Raw genomic sequence first — 22372 nt, 5'->3', positions numbered from 1 at the left:
GACCCACTCTGAGGACCACAGGGCCTGTCCTCTCCTCCCTCCCTCCCTCCCTCCCTCCCCTTGTACCTCTCCCTTTGAGTTTCAACCTTTGGATTTATCTTGGCCTGACAGGCTGAAAAATCTCCCCAAAGTGCTTTCAGCCCCGATGTGGGCTGCCACCCCTTTGATAAACCACCACATTAAACTCTGGCAGCCTCTCAGCTCTGCTCTCTTCTCCAGTTTTCTCATCGCTCTGGTGCCTCATCTCATCTCTGAATCCTTCCTGTTCAATATCCTTGAACAATGTGCTGGAGGGGAAGGCCCACACAAAGAGCATCACAGACACATTTTGATGAGACATGTTGAGCCATGCAGAGATGGACACAAACCACTGCCACCCCCCAGACCTTCCTTTGGGTGTGATTACCCCCCCATTTACAGCCCCAGACATCTGGGTGAGGGCAGGAAGAGATGTTGTGTCAAGCTGTGTGGGTTTTGCAGGGCTCTGGGTGATTTTGGAGCTGGTCAGGCCACATAAAGCCAAGTGCCACATGAAGCTGTCAGTATAATCAATATTACCAATTTATCAATCCCACCAGAGGACAATATAGCTGGAGGAAAATGCAGATAGTTATAACCACACAGCGCTGTCTTATGTCTGTATGAGTTACATACGCTCCATATGTAGCACTCAGTATCATGCCCCACATCGGGGCTGAGCTGCCTGAGCTGTGAGTGTGAAGTGGGCACTGTGGGAGGAGCAGTGTGGGGGGAGGGGGGCACATGGCCCCTGCCCTGCATGCTCGGGGTCTGCAGGGGGCCTGGGGGCAGTGCCAGAGGTCCCCTGCACCGAGGCAGGCCTGTGGCGGGGTGAAAGGCAGCTAGGGACCCTCGGGGACAGCCAGCACACCTTGCCCAAGCCTTGGGCACCCCTGGTTATCCCAGGTCCTAGGGGCCAGCGCAGGGCCCCCCTCACTGGGTAGCCCCTGCAAGGGCACCGGTGACAAGGCCAAGCTCCTGTGGGTGCAGGCCATGTCCCCTCCAGGGCCTTGCACCGCCCCCCCCTCCCCCGGGACAGACCTGAGCCCCCTGGTACAGGCTATGCCTCCTGGTGACAGGACCAAGTCCCCACCCCCAGTGCAGGCCATGCCCCCCAGGGACAGGATCAGGTCCCTAACTGGTGCAGGCCCTGCTCCCCCATCACAGGATCAGGTTCCCCCGATGCAGGCAATATCCTCTGTGACAGGCCCAGGTGTCCCGTCCCCCCACCCCCGTGACAGGCCTGAGCCCCCCAGGGCAGGCCATGCCTCCCCATGACAGGACCAGGTCCCATCCCTGTGACAAGCTTGAGCTTCCCAGTGCAGGCTGTGCCCCCCCCCATGACAGGTCCAGGTCCCCCCCCCCGGTAACCCGAATTCCTGGGTGCAGGCTGTGCCCTCCCATAACAGGCCCTAGCCCCGCCTCACTCCGGCTCAGACCCCGCTCCCGCCCAGCGCGGCCCTTCCGCGCCAGCGGCGCGCGCAGTCGGTGTGTGACGTCATGCGGCACCGGAAGGGCGGGAGGGGAGAGCTACCGGGTCCCGGTCGTGGTCGCCATGACGCTCGCCATCTTCTTTGGGTGCACCTTCATCGCCTTCGGGCCGGCGCTCGGCCTCTTTCTCTTCACCATCGCCCGAGACCCGCTCCGCATCATCATCCTTATCGCTGGGTCAGTCCCGCACCGGTACCCTTGCGGGAGGGGCACTTGTGCCACCATGGGTACTGGTGTGGGCGTGGAGGGGGCACTGGTACCGGTATCGGTACTGGTACAGCACCAGTATTGGGCGTGACAGGAACGTGGCTGGTACTGGCAGAGGCACAACGGGGGGACTAGCGCTGGTGCCGTTGTGGGTACGACAAGGGTACTGGTAACAGTGCTCATACCGGCGCTGTTGTGGGCACGACAGGGGCACCAGTACCAGGACTTGTACCGGTGCTGTTGCTTGCATGACAGGGCACCAGTACTGGTTCTCTTACTGGTACCATCGTGGGCACAACAGGGACACCAGTACTCATACCGGTGTGGTTGTGAGCATGACATGACAGGAGTACCAGTGCTAGTGCTCCTACCCTTGCGAATGTGACGGGGTACCAGTATCCATACTTGTACTGGTACCATTGCAGGTACAACAGGGGCACCAACACTCATACTGGTACTGTTGTGGGCACGACAGGGGCACCAGTACCAGTACTCATACTGGCACCATTCATTTCACAACAGGGGCTCCAGTACTGGTACCATTGTGGTCATCACATGGCATGGGCATGATGGAGAGGGACACTGGTATTGGTAATGGCATGGGGTCAGTAGAGCACTGGTACCAGTATCAGTACAGGGTCAATAGTGGTACTGACATGCACATAGCAGGAGCAGTGGTACCAGTACCACTGTGGGACCAGTAGGGTATGGTACTGGTACTGACATGGATATGAGCCTCGTACTGGTGTGGGCTTGGCAGGGACACTGGTGCCAGTTCTAGTTACCAGCAGAGGAGGAGTGCAGGCACAGCAGCGGCACCAGTACAGGCACCACCTGTCCAGCACTGGTGCCAGAACAGCACTGGTACTGGTAGGAGAGTGGGTAAGGCTGGGGCACTGCTGCCAGTGCCAGTACCAACACAGAAGGGTGCGGGTGTAGTGCCGATGGGCACGGGCATGGCACTGGTACCAGCACCAGTCCTGGCACAGCACCGGTGCCAGCAGGTGCTCTCTCTCTTGCAGGGCTTTCTTCTGGCTGGTGTCACTGCTGCTCTCCTCCCTCATCTGGTTTATTGCTGTTAAAGCCAGCGACCCCCAGGATGAGCCGTTGCAGAAGGGGCTCTTGATATTTGGGATAATGTTCTCTGTGCTGCTGCAGGAGGCCTTCCGCTTTCTCTACTACAAGCTCCTCAGGTAAGGGCATCTCCCACCCTGCTCCAGCACTGCCGGATGGTCCTTCTGTCCTCCCAGCTATGGCGGGTCTGGATTTCAGCTGGGAGCTCCTGGGTAGGGGGGGATGCAGAGCATGGCACTAAGCCGCCTCCATCCTCGCTGGGAGCATGCAAGTGGTACCTGTGTCAGTACGTTGACCTTGAGTGGGTCTCGGGTGGCAGAGCAGAGTAGCAGTAAGGTCTGGAGGACCCAGGGCTGAGGTGGCTGGTAGTGTCTCTGAATTTGAGACAGGTAGGCTGTGGGTTTGGGCTGCTGCAGGATGTGTAACATCCTCTCTGCCCCGCCATCTGGTGACTAGTGCCAGCAGTGCTCCCGCAGCTCAGATGGAAGCTGGGGATATGCCAGGTACCAGGAAACACCCGCTTTGCTGCATGGGGAATGGGGAAGGGTTAGGGATCTGCCTTCGTCTCCTGGAAAGTCTTGTTCCTTTCTTAGGGGCGGCTTTGTGTGGTTGGGGACAGCCTGAAAGTGGTTTTGGTGCTCTGCAGGGTGGCGCATCATTGCCGGCCCTGTGCTCAGTGCCCTGGCCAGCCCTGGGGCAAAGTCTAGGCACAGCCTCAGCAGCTCCTGGCCTCCCTGGCACCACCGGTCCAGAGTGTGGGGGCTTGTGCCACCTGCTGGGTGAGCACGTGCTGTACCCTGTACTGCTTTTGGACGGACGGACAGATGCTGTGCTGGGCCGGGCAGGCAGACAAGGGGAGGCAATACTGGAGTCAGCATCCCTCGTTGCTCCCTCAGCAGTACCCACTTTCCTAGCTGGCTAGGGGCTGGTGTGGGGCAAGGGGCTTGGGGAAGGCTGGGGGTGGTGGGTACACAGGCTCGCACCGTTCCCTGCGGCAGGCAGAGGGTAGCAGAGCTCCATGGAGTGGCCTCTAACACAAACCACTGTGTTTCATTGCCCTGCGGATCTCCAGCTGAAAACGCTGCTGTCCTCCCAGGGTTGCGGAGCCATCTGGCATCCTCCTCACCTGACACGCCTCTAGCTGATAAAACTTATGAAGCCCAGCTCTCTCAGTTTCTCCCCCAAAAAAAGTTTTCTATCTCTTTGAGCTCTTCCCTGTACCCTCTCCATTTTTTTCCCAACATCTTCTAAGAGTATAACTGCCAAGATCAGGTATACCCTCCTGGCATGTGCCTCCCATGCCGGTGCTGGGGCTGTTTTCTGTGCTGCTTGCTTTGCACCCGACATCCCACTCACCCCACCCCTGCTCTGCAGGGCTGGCTTGCACTTGTGTCCCTCTGTGGAAGCCTTTCTATGTGGCTTTGTGTAGTTTTCACATGTGGTTTGTCCAGTGGTTCAGGGTGGTCCCACAGATGCTCTCCACAGCAGGTGTTGCGGTTCAGTGATGGGGAAGTTACCAGGATGGTAGGATAGTGCAGAGTGAGACCCTGGCTCCCACCTACTCTGTCCTGGTGCTGCACCATGCCCTGGGAGGCAGCCAAGCTGTGTTGGCCTCCAGTGTGCTCTCCCCTCCGCAGGAAGGCCATCAAGGGGCTGGTGGCCCTCAGCGAGGACAGCTGCTCCCCCATTTCCATCCAGCAGACGGCATACGGTGAGTGCTGTGCAGAGCAGCCAGGCAGGGCTGGGCATGATGCCGGGGGAAAAGGGAGGTTTCTCACCTTGAAGCTGCCTGGGTCCCCCATGGGGCTGGGAGGTGCCTGGGGTGGCCCTGGGTAGCTCAGGACTTGACGGCATCTCTGTCCTGGCAGTGGCTGGCATGGGCTTTGGGCTCATGAGTGGCGCCTTCTCCATGATCAATCTCCTGGCAGACGCATTAGGGCCTGGCACTGTGGGCATCCACGGAGATTCACAGCTCTACTTCCTGACCTCAGGTGAGCGACTGGCACCCTTTGCCCACATCTCTGCCCCACCACAGAGGTGGCAGACCTGGGGCCTGGGGCTCAGCCTCCTGTGCTCTCCCTTCCGTGCTGCACCCTACTGCCACTCCCCATACCCTTCTGAGATGTTTGTGGTCCCTTGTCACATCTCTCTGTGCCAAACCCTTCTCTCTGTCCTGCGACACTCCCTGCTCCTCTCCCCCATCCCTCCCAATGCTTCCCAGTCTGACCCAGCAGTGCCCCTACTCCCCTTCCCTGACTCCTCTCCATCCCTCCCTGAGCCTGTGGGATGGGCCAGGGCAGGTGGCTCCCCGGTGATACTCCTCTGCTGCTTTCTGCAGCCTTTATGACCATGGTGCTGATTTTCCTTCACACCTTCTGGGGGATCCTCTTCTTCCATGGCTGTGAGCACCGGTGCTGGTGGGAGATCACAGCTGTCATCATCATGCACCTTACTGTTTCGGGGTCGGTGAGTAGCCAGGAGTGGAGCTCTGCACTGAGACCTATACTTGGGGATGGCTGTGGTGTGTGCTGGTCTCTGTGCTGGGGGTGCAACAGCCTTCAGCACTAGCGAAGCAGTTGGTTTTTGGGATTTGCAGCCGTCCCTGCATGGGACAGGCCCATCGCAAACTGAATGCCAAAGCTGGTGTCTCCTGTCCCATTCTGCTCATAGAGGTGGTGACACTTCCACCTGTCCTGGCCCTGTCCTCTCCTGCCTGCTCACCCCTTCCCTCTCCCACCTCTCTCCCCAGACGTTTTGCAACCCCCTGTACATGGGCAGCCTGGTGCCCTCCTACCTGCTGATGGCCACAGCTGCCACTTGGGCTTACCTGCTCTCAGGGGGCTCTGCCCAGAACCTGCGGCGCTTCCTGCTCTGTAAGTCCTGCTCCGTAATGGGGACAGGGGACCCTGCAAGTTCCTCTGTGTACCTGGACCGGTGCTGGGGCGGGGAGAGGGTGCCCCAGGGGCTGGAGCAATGGCATCATCCCCTTGGTTGACAGACTAGAGGAGATGGGGTTTGGGGCCATGGTCAGGTTATTGCCTCTCCTGGGGGAAGTGGATGGGGTAAGGAGTCTGGTGAAAACTGCCCCCCCCTTGCTTCCCACAGGTCTACGGAACGGACCCAGCCCTCAGCTGGAATCCTGAGGCCCCATGGGATGTTCCTGTCCCCAGCCACCCCTGCCCTCCCCTCTGTCCTGGCAGCAAGAGCAGCCATCACCTTCTCTTCAATATCTTTTCTCCTGGACTGGTGGACCCTGGCCAGTCCCAGTGGAGCAGGCACTGGGGTCTGGCTGCAGCAGCTAGCTGACTGGTGTGGCTGGGGCTGGCTCACTCCACCACCCCTTTAGGAGCCCCTAGAGAACAGCTCAGTTTTGGGGGACTTGGCTTTGCTGGCCCTGCTGTGAGCAGAGTCCCAGTTAGCTTGCCTGGGAAGGATGCTACCTTGGACTGCCAGAGACCTGAGCCCAAAGAAACCCATCACTTCTCCTGCCACAGAAGATGTGCTGTCTCCTGGTGGGGGAAACCTGTGCCTCCTTTTCACTTCAGGGTGGAGGAAGTAGCTTTGCAAAGTGCTGCCCAGCTCTGGTCCAGGGCTGACCACTATGGTGCTACTTTCTCTGCTTCTTGGCCCAGCCTCGCTGCCCTGGGAGCCACGGACCCCCACACTGGACTGCGGTAACTGCAGTGAGCTGGCATCTTAGCATGTGAAGGGATGGTGTGTTGTGATCAGCCACCACCCAAGGGGGCTGACAGCATCCAGGGCAGGAGGACAGAAGACAGTGCCATATAGAGGGTGGCTGAGGGCTTGGGGAGAGATGCAACCCTGCAACTGGTGCCAGCACAGCTTGGGGAGGGGGGTTCAGGGGTCTATGCCAGTGGATCATTGCCCTCTCCTGCCCTTGGAGGGGGATTTTCAGGCAGGCACCAGCCCTGATGCTGTGCCACAGGGCTGGGAGGGAGAAACTGCCATCAAGCTCAGAGAATTCCACAGTGGGCTTTTATACCAATAAAAAGAAGTACCATAGGTGAGTGGGGGGTGTGTGTATGTGCCACTGCTGGTGTGACCATGGGGGGTGTCTGGCAGTTGCAGACCCCAGTTGCCTGAAGGTCTTGCTCCTGCTCTGTCCATCCCTGGTTTTACCACTTTGAGGTGGAGGCTGCTGAGAGCGAGAGACCTGTAAGTTCCTTTCCTCTCCCAGGTCCAGCCCATTTCTCTGTTTTGTGGGGCTGTGGGGCTCCCCAGGGCTTGGCTCTGGCTGTGCTGGAGCTGCCAGGAAAGGTGGGAGGCAGCCATAGGTCAGGGACCACTCCAGCTATATCGGAGCTGGAGAGGAGCTGGTTGGGGGCCAGCAAGCAAGGAAGCTGTGGCTCTGCCAATGTTCAGCTCTGCCTTTCTCCAGCCCTACCAAGCCATGACTATGTTTTTCCAACACTTTGCACAAGTAAGAGGAGAATGAAGTCCTAGAGAGACAGAGGGCAGGGCCAGGCTGTGCAAGGAGCCCTGTGCTGCTTGCTCTAGAGCTCTGCCTGGGGCACAGAGGCTAATGTTGTCTCTGCCAGTCAGGAAGGGGTCCCTGTGCACCCCTCTGCTGTGGGTCCAGCTCCACCAATGCCTGTTCCTGTTCCTCAGTTTCAGATTAGGACTGCAGAGACATCTAGCACTATGGGAGGCTTTTAGATATTTTTTTAAATATATTTTAACTTTTTTTTTTAATAAAAATATCTGGTGAGGCCAGATGCTGCCCCAGGCAAACAGTCCACACGGGCAGCCTCTGTGGCCAAGGGATGCTGGAGCACTGTCCCTCCCTCAGCCTGGGTCAGGAGTGAGGGGAGGTGGGGTGGGGCAGGCTGAACCAGCAGGGCCAGGACCCCCACAGAGGCATGAGGCTCACATGGTGGTGGTGTTGGTGGCTGCCGTGTAGATGACCTTGGATTTGGTCAGTGAGTCGAGCCTGGTGGGGGAGGAAGGGGGGTGTGTGTGTTGTTAGAGCAGGCAGGGGGGTCCCTGCCAACCCATGTTGCTGCCTGAGAGACCATCCTTAAACCCCCTTCCCATGCCCCTGACTGACCCCTACCACCCCCTGGGGCCCCTCCTCCTGCAGCTCCCCATAGTCGCTCACCATGTGTTCTGACTCTGGTGCTTGTAGCTGTACAGCAGGAAGGCCAGCGCCATGATGGCAAAGAGCAGCCTGAAGAGCATGGCCATCACATTCCCTGCAAGCAACCCGAGCACAAGCATGTTACATTGGGGACAGTCCCCTGCAGCTACTGGACGAGGGAGACGGGGCAAAGCTGGAAAAGGCTGGTGGTCTAAAGGTAGAGGGGACATGAAGGCAGCAGCCTCAGCTGAGCACGCTTACCTGCTTGAAATTAAGAGCTGGAGTGTCCTGCAAGAGACAAAGACAAGAGTATGCCCATAAGAGCCAGTTGTGCAGATGCTAGGGCAGCCCCGCATCCCTACCATGGCTGCCTACCCCCTGGCTCAGCACACAGCTGCCAGGGCCTTCCCTTCCTAGGCAGGTACGCCCCCTGGCCGCCTTCCCCTCCTTCGGGCCAGCCCCTCACCTACTTGCTGCTGCTGAGCTGTCAGAGAGACAGCGCAACCAAGAGGTTGCCCGAGGTGGTTGGGGGAGGGAAATGTCAAGCCTGCAGAGTTTCAGGCCATGCTGCCAAAGCAGGGCTGCCTGCAAGATTCCCCATCACCTGCGAGCGAACAGGGGAGAGCTGCCCTCTGCATCCCCAGCAGTTTGAAAGCCTGGCCCCAACACCCCACCAAGAGCATTAAATGAAAGCCTCACTGAGTCCAGCCAGAAACTCCCTTACCACAGCTACCACTGTGACTGCACCAAGCCCTGCAGGAGACCCTGGAGAGGGGCATGGGGTGAGCCTGGCAGGCAGTGACCACAGGGACAGCTGCCTGTGGCAAGATGGTGAGCAACTACTTGGGAGGAGGCAGCTGGCTGTTGCCAGCCCCCATTGCCCCAGCCTTATTGCTTCTGCAATACCAAGGACAAAATAGTTCCTAGAAACCAATCTTCCCCATGCATGGCAAGACAAGTGCAGAAATGGGGCAGAGAGGCACCCCAAGAGCAGCGCTGCCACAAGTCACCTGCTGGGCAGGGCTAACCCATGCAAATGCTGCATTTCCTAAAGAGATGCAAAGCCTCAACTCCTGCTCCTTGCCCTGTCCCTGCATCCCCATGGTTGGGTACAGCCTGAGCACATTCATATGCTCCTTACCAGAAGGCAGCTGTTTCGCCAAAAGGAGGGTGGTCTGGAAACTTGCCAGCACCCATCACCTGTGCAGGTCCCACACCAGCCGGAAATTGTTCTGCAGAGGTTTGCTGTCATCATTCCTCAGGTTTGTCACCAGCACTGACATCTGGAAGGAGAGCAACATGAGCAAAGCAGGGTGCATCCCGCCTTTGGGAGCTAGGGGACTGACGCGCATGGTGTATGCTTGCGGGGAGAGGCTGGGCAAGACTGAGTATGGAGCTCATTGCCCCGATGGACCTGGTCATGAGAGAGCAGCATGCTCTGGTTGAAGACCATCTGCTTCACCATCTGGTAGTGGGAAGGGGTGGTCAGAGAGCCACTGTAGTGGAAATAGAGTTTCATATTGGCAGGCAGCAGGCCTGTGATGTTGAATCCAGGCACCAAGATTTCCTTGCCTGAGAGAAGAAACACCATGGGAGCAAGAGTTGGGCAACCCCTTGGAGGACCAGCACGGAGATCATGGGAACAGACCTGTCCTGGAGCATCCCCTCAGCCCAGCCTGGCACCATTTGTGCAGCAGGGTGGACCCTGGCACCCAGTGTGCTGGAGAAAGGGCAGTAGGTTTGCCCTGGAGGCAGGGGAAAGCACACGTGTGCAGAGGGCACCTTGGAAAGTTGTTTCTGTGCAAGCTGTGCAATGCTTCCCTTCTCACATATGCACAGCAAACACCTGCTGCAGCCTCTCTGCCATGCAGTGGGTTTCTTTGCTGGGCTGCAGCTCCTGAGACAAATACTAGGTGGGACAGGGCCTTACCTTCTCTTTGGATTTTGTACAGATGCTCAAGTATTTCCTGATAGTATGGGTTCTCCCTTGTCCCAACCTGCAACACGGAGACCCCACAGAAATGACAAGCACAGGGGCTGAATGGAGACCAGGTGGTGATGGCAGTAGCAGCAGGGAGGAATCGCTCCCTGCAAGGTGCACCCTGTCCCAGTGACCCCTTCCTTCCATCCATCAGGGCTGCCCTGCCCTCTGGTACTGCCCTCTCTCCCTCCGCAGGTACATTTGCACCCTTGCCTGTCCCCAAAACTGTGCCTGACACTGTATCCCCCAGTCGCACTCCCCCCAGCACTGCTCCTACCCCTTCTTGCCCAGGGCTGAGCTATGAGACTCACCTCCAAGAAAGCTCCCAGTACAGCCAGACCATCCAGGTGGACCATTGCCTCCTTAAAGCTGTCATAATTGGTGTTGTAATGGACCATGTGGATCTGGAAGAGAAACATGCAACCCTGATGCAGGATGGACACCTCCAGGAGGTGCTAACCCCCATGGGGCTCTAGCCTGCCAGAGCAAGGTCTGGGAGAGACATGCACCCATGCTGAGCACCCCTCCTAGGAAGGGAATATGCTAGTGGGACCAAGAAAGCATGCCACTGCAAAGCAGCAAGTATGAAGGGCTGCCCACAGGAACTTCCCTGGTCACAGAAAGTAAACCAGTACTCTGCCCTAGATACCAGGGGGTTGTACCACAGAGCTGGACTCAGTTTGAGGACAGCACTAGTGAAGAAGGAATAAAACCAGATGGGATCTGTAGAGCAGGAAGACCATGTACAGAGTAAACAGTCCCTGCAGCTGCCTGGGAAGCTGACTCCCCCAGCCTGGGGACTGCTGTGGCTCCTGCTCCATCAGCCCAAGACTGGGCTGCAGCACAGAGACAGGTTGCACTGCTCACACATGGCCAGCCCCAGCCCACCTGCAGGCAGAGCATCCTGTTTCCTCACCTCTGCACTGCAGGCTGCAGCATGAATTTGGCTCTTGTTTTGTGCACTTGGCACCAGAGTGTGGGCTCCTACACTGAACTCTGCTGCTACAGAGCTGCCCAGGGAGCAGGGATCCTGGCCAAGTAGTTACAGCATTCATCTAGTGACAACCAGGACCATGGGCTAGTCTTTAATCACTGTTCATCATGATACAGAAGAGATACACCGTGTAGGTGTCCCGTGCAGGGACATCTTCAACTAGATCAGGCTGCTCAGAGCTCTATCCAACCTGACCTTGAATGTTTGCAGGGATGGGGCATCTACCACCTCTCTGGGCAATGGTGGCTTCAAGCTCCTCCTGTTTGTCGCCCGTGCTGCATGCTAGGCTGTCAGCCATGCCACCTTCTTAGAGGAATATCCCTTAATTCCTTTGGGGTATTTCACTGGTGTATCCCTCTTAGCTCCTATTACCTCAGGAGCCCCTGGTTCTTCTCTGTAAGACTTCAGGTGTGCTGCACGTCTCAGAGCAACAGGCTGCAGGCCCTCGCTTGCACTCTGTCCCTCTGTGTGAGCTGATGCAGGCAGGACGCAGGAACAACCACACACCACGGATGAAAGGCAAAGAACAAGTTTAATCTCGATACCTCACAGACCAGGGAATCTCTGAAGCAACACCCGGGCAGAGGCACACAAGCAGGGACCGCGGGCACCACGGCGCGAGAGAGAGTTCTTGTTAGCAAGAGTCCTTGGCAGCGAGAGAGTCCTCGTGAGCAAGAGCGCGTGCAGACTCCCTGTTCTCTCTGGTATTTCAAGGGTTCAAGCAGGCCTAGTTTTCCCACTGTGCTTTGATCTTCTTCCACAACGGGCCAGGATTCTCAAGCGGCTAGATAAGGTGTCCCTGAGTCCATCACAGACTTACAGTATCTAAGTGCAAGTGTTTTCCTTGCAAGCACCCGAGACTGAATAACAATTAGTGTGATATATGTGTTTCCCAGCACCCCAGGTGAGAGTCACTTGAGCGTATTTACAGTCCTCCTCGCAATCTTCCATTGCTTTCCCACACCCTCTAACCATTTCTTGTCATCCCACAGCTTGTCATGGGCAAGCCTGATATTGCCCCCCTTGCCCCTCAAGCCTAGTTTAAAGCTCTGTCAATGAGCCCTGCTAGCTCATGAGCAAAGACCCTCTTCCCCCTTTGAGAAAGGTGAAACCCATCTGACGCCAGCAGGCCTGGTGCTGTGTAGGCCATCCCATTATCAAAAAACCCAAAATTGTGTGTGACACCAGCCATGGAGTCATGTATTAATAGACTGGGCTCATCTGTTTCTTCCAATGTCGCTGCCCGCAACTGGGAGGAGAGATGAAAAAGTAACCTGTTGTGGCGGTGTGCTCTCCCCCTTTCCCCTCCCGGCTCCTGCTCAAGCCATGGCCACCAGTGGGAGTCGTGATGAGTTGCACTTGAACTGTGGGAGATGCCTGGCAACACAGTCAAAACACTGTCTGGAGTGGGGGCCTAGACATCTTGTTCCCATGGGAATATGACTATAGGTCAATTATCTTACTCCATAAATAGCGGACAGCCCAAGAGCCCTTTGAGCTCTCCTGCACGGCAGCGGGCTGCACGCCAGGATCTCCCCTTGAGTGGGGACGCTCGCTTAAGGTTCTGCTCCTCGAGGCTGAGAGATTCCTTGCCGCAGCAGATTCTCGGTAAGTGACTGATAGCATGCTAAACTTTGAAATCTTAGCTGAGTGAGATAAGGATTGATTGCGCATATAGAATCCTTTAGACACAAACCGTTGACCAAGTCTGGGACTAGGAGTGGATCCAGCCGCACCTAGGCTCCTCTCTGAGAAGGAGTTTAGAAAGCCAGGGGGTCCTTTCTGAACCTCGTGACTCAACGGGAGGGTCTCCCTGAGAGCTTGTCTGACCCTGGCCTCTGTGCAGTAAATAACCAAGTGTGCCCTGGCATCGAATCTCGTAAAACACTGTCGCATTCACTACTGACTTTGTTAAATCGCTGTTTTATATTAATAAATATTCCACTGCTGCTCTATTACAAGTGAAGTTAATCACTCCGCCCGCGACACCTGTGCTCCAGATTCCCTTACCAACCATCTCAGGGACCTGAAGTCTCTTTTGATTACCCTTGGACTACATGTTGCGACTTCATCACCACCCACATAGAAGAGCAATAGACTCATAGAATCGTCTAGGTTGGAAGGGACCTTTAAGATCATCGAGTCCAACCATTAACCTAACACTGACAAACCCACCACTAAACCATGTCCCTCAGCATCACATCTACCTGTCTTTTAAATACCTCCAGGGATGATCCCTGCTGGTCATGCTCATGTGCAGCCCTGTCTCACCCTGGCCCCTCCCTTACAGATCCATCCCCCCCAGGAAGCATCCACAGGTTCCCAGGGACAGGACGTGTGGAGGACAGTCCCTGGGGCAGGTCCTCAGAAGACCTAGCAGGGACTCACTGCCTGCCTCAGACAACTCCAGTCTACCCGTCTCTGCCTGAATGAGCCACTTTTTCCCCTTCTCCCTAGGGAAGGGGACAAGGTGCTTTTAGGACCCGATTCATCTGACTTATTTTAGACATTAGCATGAGACAAATTACGTCATGGAAGAGTCTGTTTTCTTCACTGACTAAGCAGAGACCCCCGGGTGACTTGCTCAGATAAAGAAAACAACAATGGAATAAATCCTGTTCTGAGATCTTGTTTTCCCACAAATAGAGGCTAACCAAGACAAAGCAGGGGAGAGGGGCAGCTAGTATTAAAGAACAGCAGAATTAACTATAGTGGGAAGTATTTCCCAAGAGACTTTTCAAAAGAGGCTTTTCATCAGCACACAAGAGAGGCATTGGCTTTGTCTGGGATGCTTTAGCAAGAGGAATGACGGCACAAAAAGACAAGATTTTGGAGAAAGCAGCAGCTGAAAGGGTCACACTGGAGCTGAGTTCCCTGGAAATTCAGAAGTGATGCTGAGGCACCTTCAGCTCCATTGGCACAGTGGTGGTTTTGATAGCTTGGCTGAGAGGGAGAGGCATAAGAGAAACAGGGGTTTTGGGAAGTAACCTTGTGCATGTCTGGAAAAAACAGGTCTGTTCAAGCCGTCCTGCTATCTCTAAGGGCAGAAGAAAAGCTTTGTTCTACCCACCCCTTCCAACCCATGTGGGACCAGAGACCTCAGATACTAGTGTTAGTCACTTGCCAGTGGTGTGCCTTGGGTACGGTGACCGGCACACTGGGAGGGCAGCTCAGTGGGAGCTGGGAAGAGGGAGATTGTGATGAGTTTGCTGTGTCTGGAAATCATAGAATCATAGAATGTGTTGGGTTGGAAGGGACCTTTAAAGGTCATCTAGTCCAACCCCCCTGCAGTCAGCAGGGACATCTTCAACTAGAGCAGGTTGCTCAGAGCCTCATCCAGCCTGGCCTTGAATGTCTCCAGGGATGGGGCCTCCACCACCTCTCTGGGCAACCTGTTCCAGTGTCTCACCACCCTCAGTGTAAAGAACTTCTTCCTAATGTCTGATCTAAACCTGCCCTGCTCTAGTTTAAACCCATTGCCCCTCGGCCTATCCCGACATGCCCTTGCAAACAGCCCCTCCCCATCTCTCCTGTAGGCCCCCTTCAGGGACTGGAAGGCCGCTATAAGGTCTCCCCGGAGCCTTCTCTTCCCCAGGCTGAACAACCCCAACTCTCTCAGCCTGTCCTCATAGGAGAGGGGCTCCAGCCCTCTGATCATCCTCATGGCCCTCCTCTGGACCCGCTCCAACAGGTCCATGTCCTTCTTGTGCTGAGGGCTCCAGAGCTGGATACAGTACTCCAGGTGGGGTCTCACCAGAGCAGAGTAGAGGGGCAGAATCACCTCCCTCGATCTGCTGGCCACGCTGCTTCTGATGCAGCCCAGGATGCAATTGGCCTTCTGGGCTGCGAGTGCACACTGTTGGCTCATGTCCAGCTTTTCATCCACCAGTACCCCCAAGTCCTTTTCCGCAAGGCTAATCTCTATCGCATCATCCCCCGGCCTGTATTGATAATGAGGATTGTCCTGACCCAAGTGTAGGACCTTGCACTTGGCCTTGTTGAACTTCACAAGGTTTGCACAGGCCCACCTCTCTAGCTTGTCCAGGTCCCTCTGAATGACATCCCGCCCCTCCGGCACGTCGACTGCGCCACTCAGCTTGGTGTAATCAGCAAACTTGCTGAGGGTGCACTTGATGCCACTGTCTGTATCATTGATGAAGATGTTGAACAGCACCGGTCCCAGTACAGATCCCTGAGGGACACCACTTGTCACCCCTCTCCATCTGGACACAGAGCCATTGACCGCTACCCTCTGGATGCGACCATCCAGCCAGTTCCTTATCCAATAATGGGTAATGGTCCGAGGGCCATACCAGGCTAGGAAGTTCCTTAGTGATGTCCTTAACCCGGGCTCCAGGGAGGCAGCAGACTTCCCTAAGAGAAGGGTCTGACCAGCATATTGGACCCTCTGTTCCCCTGAGAAGGGAGTCACCTACAACTATTACCCATCTTGTCTTCCTCGTGGAGGTAGTTGTGATGCAAGGGGTTGGCCTTTCTGACCTTGGCAGCACCTCTGGTGAGGATGGACTGCCATCTGCATCGTTATCCATTGACTGGCCTTCTACATCCAGAGCCTCGTACCTGTTGTACAGAGGCACCTGGGAAGGGGAGGTGGGCAAGGAGGGGGTTTGCCTGTCATCCCCAGCGTGGACTTGCCTCCATTCACTCCTCTCCTTTAAGCTACTGCCTTCAGCCTGTCGGGGGGAGGGTACAAGATCCCCTTGATCTAGGCTTTTTTTTTCTGGTGGCTGTTCCTGTTTCTGTCTCAGGGAGGGCAGAGCATGGTTCCACTAGTTTATCTCCTTCTCAGACTCCCTGATGCTCCTTAACCTTACTACTTCTTCTCATAGCTGTGCCACCAGGCTGAGCAGATCATCCACCTGGTCACACCTCACACAGCTGTTCTCACTACTGCCATCCGTTACCAGCAAAAGGCTCTGGCACTCCTTGCAGCCCAAGACCTGGATGGCTGCATGTTTTTGTGGGAGCTCTGTCTGTGTTGCCACATTCATTCTGGCAAGGACATAGCTTTCTGACGGGTGGATACCATAGCTGTTCTCCTTCTGAGAGGGTGATGACCACCAACTGAACTCACCTCTTGAGCTGGTAGAGTGACAACACCCTTTCTGCATGCCCTTCCATGCAAACTGCCACACCACGCCACTATTCACATCGCTCCTGGGTGCTAGCACTCCCTAGGCTGCTTTTTTTTATAGGCGTGGGGGTGGTCGCGGTTGCTCTGGCAACGCCCAGGCCTCCTCAGCATCTCCCGCGAGAGCTGCTGGCTACTGGCGCGTCTTTCCGCTGTCCTGGCCTTTCGCTGCCTCAGGAAACCCCCTGTGTGCCGAGATCTGCCTCTCCGCTGCGGATCAAGCCGGCTGTGGAGCAGCTCTCCTTGGCGTCTTTCTTGTGTACTACATCCTCCAGGCTGCCCAGCACCCTGGAAGTGGGCTTCTCCATGCTTCCCATCATCTTGGAGATGTCTGCTCACCTCCTTTAGCAACAACCAAGGCTTCTGGCACCATAGAGTATTACTGATACCTCCCCTGAGCCATCACCACCATATCCTTCTCATACTCCCACACTGTCCAAACTCAGGCCTTATCCTACAGCTGTGGTTGCTTCCCACAGGGAATCAAGTGTCAAAATTTCACCTTCACAAGTTCTGGCTACTCAGTCCACTCCTTCCAGTGTCTAACCATCCCTCAAACTAGTAATTTCAAATATGTATTTTCCAAAGCGGCTGCTGTTGTCATTCATCACAGTATGGACATTGCCAAAAGCTTCAAGCAATAGATTTCCCTAAAACAAGTAAACAAGTAGGACAAGCACTCTTCAAATTAAGTGATCCAATTGTTGTGGTTTGGACCAGACTGGCCACTGAAATGAACGACAGATGCTCTCCCCCACCTCTCTCTCCAAGGAGAGGAGGGAGAGAGAGAGAGACTTATGAGTTTAGAAGGAACTAAACTACTTTAATGAAAATATTAGTAAAATAATAAAAAGAAAATAATGAAATAGATACAATATATACAAAACCACATCAAGCTCCCAGGATGACAATCACATCACCATAGGTCTTATCACTCTGAGAGCGAACAGTGTCTGAACAATATGCTATTAATTTCAGAGAGTTAGGAGAGGCTTAGCTGCAAAGTAAAATTACTGAACAGATAAGAGCCTCTCTGCATACCATTCCTTGGCATAAAATATAAATAATCAGGTCTTATGTCTCTGGGAGCAAACAGTGTCTCGCAATATGCTATTAATTTCAGAGAGTTAGGAGAGGCTTAGCTGCAAAGTAAAATTACTGAACAGATAAGAGCCTCTCTGCATACCATTCCTTGGCATAAAATATAAATAATCAGGTCTTATGTCTCTGGGAGCAAACAGTGTCTCGCAATATGCTGTTAATTTCAGAGAGTTCAGTTAGAAGAGGCTTAGTTTGAATTACCAACAGTACTGGAGATGACCTTTCCCTGAAACTTTGGAGGGGAGAGCCCAGTGAGAGCTCGCTGGCAGCAACCCAGATCCCCGTAAGGGCTGTCCCCACCTCTTCCTGGCTCCGGCATGCCCCAGCCCAGTCCGGTTGCCTACCCAGACCTCACCTGATGACCCGCTGGCCCGGGAGCTCAGCATGGCATGGTAGGCCCAGTCAGCTATGGCAAAGATACGGGGCGGCAGTGTGCCCATTTTGTGGCGCTGGTACCGCTCAGAGACCTGGGGGGAACTGGTGGCAGATGGTGAAGGGGCTGGGGGGCAGTGGAGCCCAGCTGACAGGGGCCCGCTAGAACTCACCTCTCTCCTGTACAGTAGCAGGGGCTGGAAGGGGGTTCATGGTGATGAGGATGTCTCCAATGTCAGTCTGGCAGTGAGGAGAGAGCCCGTCAGCCAAGCGCACCCCCACTGCTCTCCACCCCAGCCCCTGGCTCCGCTGCACTCATGTAGACCTGCTTCCGCAGGAACTGCTCCCACAAGCCGCTCAGTAGCTCTGCCTCGTCCAGCTCCACCAGTCGCCCAGCAGCCCCAGACTGCAGGCAATGCTCCCCCAGCGACAACATGCCGGACCGCTCCCAGCACCGCTGGCTGCTCACCCTTCCCTTCCCGACCCAGCCCCACTCAGACCCGGGACTGCCTGCTAAGGGGAGGGGTGGGGCACTGTCCTCCTGGAGGTCCTGCCTTGGGTCAGCACCGAGCCACCTCTCGGCAGAAGGGTTGAACTGCTGTGGTGGTAAGCCAGTTTAAAGCAGTCAGCAGAAGGGGAGAGCAGATAAGAGCTACTCTGAGGTTGCATGGAGGCCTTGAGGCCTCCAAGGCTGAGCCTTGCTGCAGCCTCATCCACAGCAGTCACTGTCCTTGGAGGTGGGATGTGGAGCTGTGTGGCCCTTGGATCTGAACCACGAGGCGGTTAAGACTTCAGAGACATATCAAGAGTGGCTATGCTATGATAATGAAGGGAAATTTTTGGAGGATATTAAAAATAGAAAATCTAGAAATGTCACAGGGAATATTGCTAACAGGGCATCATAAAGTAGTTAACCGTACAGAACGTATTCAGTAGTTTCTATTCTGAGTCTGAGAAGAAAGAAGCAAGCTGGTATGCTGCTGTCATCTGTAGATGAAGTATTTTCTAGTCTACCCACGGGTTTGAGGAACCCACAACAATTTATTGTCGTTCAGACAATCATTCTATCACGTGATGACTCCTCCCCACCCGGGAAGGGGAACTGGGAAAAACAAGGAAGGAGAAAAAACATGAGGAGGCACTTCTTTACTTTGAGGGTGGCAGAGCCCTGGCACAGGCTGCCCAGGGAGGCGGTGGAGTCTCCGTCTCTGGAGACATTCAAAACCCGCCTGGACGCGTTCCTGTGCAACCTGCTCTAGGTGACCCTGCTCTGGCAGGGGGGTTGGTCTAGATGATCTCCAGAGGTCCCTTCCAACCCCTACCATTCTGTGATTCTGTGATGGCCAGGACAACCGTGCACCAGCCTTCCCCTCCAGCACGTCCCAGGGAGGGAGGCTGCAGCTCACAGCAAGTCCTGCACCCCAGGAGGACAACCAGAAAATGAATACCCTGTGTGAGGGGAACCCTTTTCCCTGTAGGAGAAGGTCTTGGAGCCACAAACCAGAGGTGCTGGGCCAGGGGGAGGGCAGGAGGCCAGCAGCACCTGGGCAGGAAAGAGATACAATCTCACCACCCTCCTTTTCTGAGCTGAGAGGTGCAGCAAATAAAGGAAAGCAGATAACAAAAGCTATCTCTGCTGGCCGCTCACTGGGGTGATGGCCTGGCTCAGCAAGGGATCAGCATGAATTCTGTGTGAAATATTAATAATAAAATAAAAAGAAAATAATGAAATAGGTACAGTATATAGAAAACCGTATCAAGCTCCCAGGATGAAGTCACCGACAGGCACTGGGAAAGTCCCAGACTGGACTCGGTGACAGATGGGAACTGGATTCCAGATCTGGAGTCAGGAATGCATGGATCGGGGCTCTTCAGGATTGGTTACCTTTCCGTATATCAGCCCTGAGACTGCCATGAGTGACTTGTCCCTGCTTTTTATGTCCGGAGCAAACACCATGAAGAGCAGAGGGCTCGCTGGGAGAGAAACCGCAGCTGGACAGCAAAGGAACTGCTGGAAACCGAACACAAATACCTTGAGCAGCTGGATTTGGTGGTCAGTATCACACATCTTTAATTTCTCACCGTAATTCATTAAACAGAAGTAGTACTGTGCGAGATAAGTGTCCTAAAGAGAGAATTACCAAATTTAAAGTTCTTTAACATCATTCAATTTTTTTCTTTCAATACAGCTAACACCTCACTACTTAAGATTACTCCATAGTCTTAATTTGTGAACCTTGGGAGGGAGGAAGGAACCCAACATGTCTATTTTTTTTCACTGAGAAGCTACAGCTAGGACTTTCAAGTACAAATCAAAGACTACACTAGCAATTTAAGTTTATTATCTCACAGTAGTTATATCCCTCTCTGAAAAGTTCTGCTACTATCCCTTTTTGTTCTAAGAGGGTAATACAGAGATTTCTTGCAACCCTACATCTGAGGCTGAGATGTCTACCAAGCTCTTGGTAGAGACTACTATTATTCCTGTCCACATTGCCTCCTTATTATAACATAAGTCCCTTTGGTACTGCCTCTTTTAAAACTTATCTCAGTGCTTCCATCCAAATTTGCATTCAGCACTTTTGAAACAGCAAAAATAACCTGGTTTTTTCACTGAATTTCCAGCACTGAGAGGCAGCACACTGGCTTCTAGAACACACTTTAGCTCTGTCACAGTGTAGTGGAGGTGCTGCCCCAGAGAGTAGGGCTGTTGGACCAGAAGCTGTAACAAACCCAGTCTTTGCTAGAGTAAATTATTAATTCATGTGTACAGGAATATAATTCAAACAGAAGCAAACTCACTTTCTGAATAGAGTTTATTTACACAGAGAATATCAACCACTGGGGCTCCCAGCTTGATTTCCTTCTCTTGCTGAGTGTCTATTTAAACCACAGGAAGAAGCAAATAAACCTTGAGCTTGTGCCCCCATCATGACACAAGGCTGGGAATCAACCTTCAGACCTCATGGGACATCTTCCAGTCCTATGCTTGGGGAAAGCAAACTCACTGACTGGTGCATGGGCAGCTCACACCAAGCCCTGTCCCTGTGCATGCATGGGGCCTCCCTCAAGGCAGAGGGGGATGCCTAGACAGGGGTACCCTAAGGGGCCTGCGGGGCTGCAGCCTGCTGCATGTCCTCCACAGTAGCCCATCAGGAGCTGGTTGAACAGCATCTTCTCGGTGTCGTGGCACGGGCAGATGAGCGGCAGGAAGGGCTTCCCCTTGAGCTCAATGACAGACATCTTGGCGTGGTCAAGGCCATCCCAGTTGGGGATCTGCAGCAGGCGGGTGTAGCTGCCAGAGTGGGGCTGGAACTGGGATGCCAGCACCTTGAACAGCTTGTGGATGAGGTCCTTCTTCTGTGGGACAGCACTCTCAGCTCCAGCACTGGGGCCATGGGGGAGCGACAAGGGAGCCAGAAGGATATTTACTGTCAGCCAAAAAACCACCACGTGCAGGGTGTGCTTGTTGGTGTCCCCCAGCTTGGCATAGTCAATGAGTTGTGAGGAGGAAGGAGGGCAGAGATGTTAGGGTCTCTCTGCCGGAAATCCCCTCCCACCCGGCTGGACCTCTCACCTGCTCCGCTGTCCTGGTTTGAAGTAGAACAGAACCAACTTTCTGTTCAGTAATTTTACTTCTTAGCTAGGCCTCTTCTAACTCTCTGAAATTAACAGCATGTTGTGCTGAGAACCATTCGTTCTCAGAGTGAGAAGACCAATGTTTACAATTAGTGCCGGGGAATGGTACGCAGAGAGGCTCTTGCTTATACTTATTGCTGTAACAACCAAGGTCAGCTGATTTCGTTATTTGCCCCATTGGAAACTGAAAATCGTAGAGGGGTCCCACCTGTGGGGAGGAGCGGACAGGACAGGTGGCCCAAAACTGACCAACAGGGGTATTCCATCCCATCTGCCCCATGCTCAGTATAAAAGCTGAGAGATCAAAGGGTCAGCCCTCTTTCTTCAGTGGCTGACGTCCGAGGAGGACCTTGTCTGTTCATCTGCCTTTGATCCTGATCCATGACTTCCTGACTCCATCTGTGGAATCCAGTTCCCACCCGTCGCTGAGTCCAGCCTGGGACTTCCCCAGTGCCTGCCGGTGACATCATCCTGGGAGCTTAATACGGTTTTGTATATACTGTATCTATTATATTTTTTTTATTTTATTATTAATACTTCATTAAAGTAGTTTAGTTCCTTCTAAACTCGTAAATCTCTCTATCTCTCCTCCTCCTCTCTGTGTGCGAGAGGCTGGGGGAGAGCATCTGTCATCCGCCATTGGCCAATTTGGCCAAAACCACGACACAGCTCATCTACCTTTTGATCCACAGTCCAATAAACTCGGTTATCCCTCTGCTCCTCCTGGCTGGAGGCAGGGCCCCCCAATGTTGAGAACAACATCAACAATTAGAAGATGAGTTCCTGCAAGGACTAGAGCATCGCTTACCATGGACTGGAGCAGCCATCCTCCTGCAGAAATTCTTTCTTCCATCTGCTTTACCTTGCAACTCAAGCACCCGTTCCTGCAGGGCCAGAGTAGGTTTTTTATCCCAATTACTCATGTCTTCGCCGTAGTTGCAGAGGCAAAGCCACAGGAAATCTTGGAGCGGGTCCTGTTTCCCTTGAGTTGGTTTTGTAGGAGGGCGTTTTTTCTTAGTGACTGCAACCTGGGTCTGTTCAGGGGAAGAGTGGGATTCTTTCCCCTTCTCAGACAGTTTTTCAAGCAGTTAATGAAGTTTATCAGTTTTCTCATTTTGCTCAGCTATTGTCTTAGTCATTTTCTCCACTGTCTCAGCAATGGTCTTAGTTTGATCAGCCATTGTCTTGGTTTGCTCAGCCATTTTCTCCACGGCTGCTACAGTGAGGGTATGAGAGAGACAGTCT

General features: G+C 54.3%; 1 protein-coding gene and 2 pseudogenes across 3 annotated transcripts; 1 reads left to right on the top strand and 2 right to left on the bottom strand.

The window, feature by feature from the left end:
* The first annotated feature begins 1567 nt into the window (after positions 1–1567).
* On the top strand, positions 1568–6834 carry LOC128902008 (gamma-secretase subunit Aph-1b-like). 3 transcript variants are annotated; one of them, XM_054184265.1, is made up of 7 exons: positions 1568–1686; positions 2739–2909; positions 4428–4501; positions 4659–4781; positions 5129–5256; positions 5540–5663; positions 5896–6036. In XM_054184265.1, exons 1-7 carry the CDS (start codon positions 1574–1576, stop codon positions 5931–5933), a joined length of 771 nt encoding a protein of 256 aa, XP_054040240.1. In that variant the 5' UTR covers positions 1568–1573; the 3' UTR covers positions 5934–6036. The 3 variants fall into 3 exon arrangements, with proteins under 3 accessions (XP_054040240.1, XP_054040238.1, XP_054040239.1); XM_054184263.1 differs by lacking the exon at positions 5129–5256 and having other exon boundaries at positions 5896–6834; XM_054184264.1 differs by lacking the exon at positions 5540–5663 and having other exon boundaries at positions 5896–6162.
* Positions 6835–7617: 783 nt separating this feature from the next.
* On the bottom strand, positions 7618–10288 carry LOC128901919 (carbonic anhydrase 9-like; annotated as a pseudogene).
* A 10286-nt stretch (positions 10289–20574) lies between these two features.
* On the bottom strand, positions 20575–20986 carry LOC128902138 (39S ribosomal protein L17, mitochondrial-like; annotated as a pseudogene).
* Positions 20987–22372: the final 1386 nt, after the last annotated feature.

The sequence above is a fragment of the Rissa tridactyla genome, chromosome W (genome assembly GCF_028500815.1).
Source record: "Rissa tridactyla isolate bRisTri1 chromosome W, bRisTri1.patW.cur.20221130, whole genome shotgun sequence".
Lineage (NCBI taxonomy): Eukaryota > Metazoa > Chordata > Aves > Charadriiformes > Laridae > Rissa > Rissa tridactyla.
Note: the sequence above shows the minus strand (reverse complement) of the source record. Positions and strands in the feature narration are given on the sequence as shown.

Bases quoted from the DNA above. Each gene is read 5' to 3' on its own strand.
- LOC128902008 (XM_054184263.1), top strand. From the start codon at position 1,574: ATGACGCTCGCCATCTTCTTTGGGTGCACCTTCATCGCCTTCGGGCCG. The intron at 1,687-2,738 runs GTCAGTCCCGCA...TCTCTCTTGCAG, and splicing joins ATCATCATCCTTATCGCTGG to GGCTTTCTTCTGGCTGGTGT. The intron at 2,910-4,427 runs GTAAGGGCATCT...TCCCCTCCGCAG, and splicing joins CTCTACTACAAGCTCCTCAG to GAAGGCCATCAAGGGGCTGG.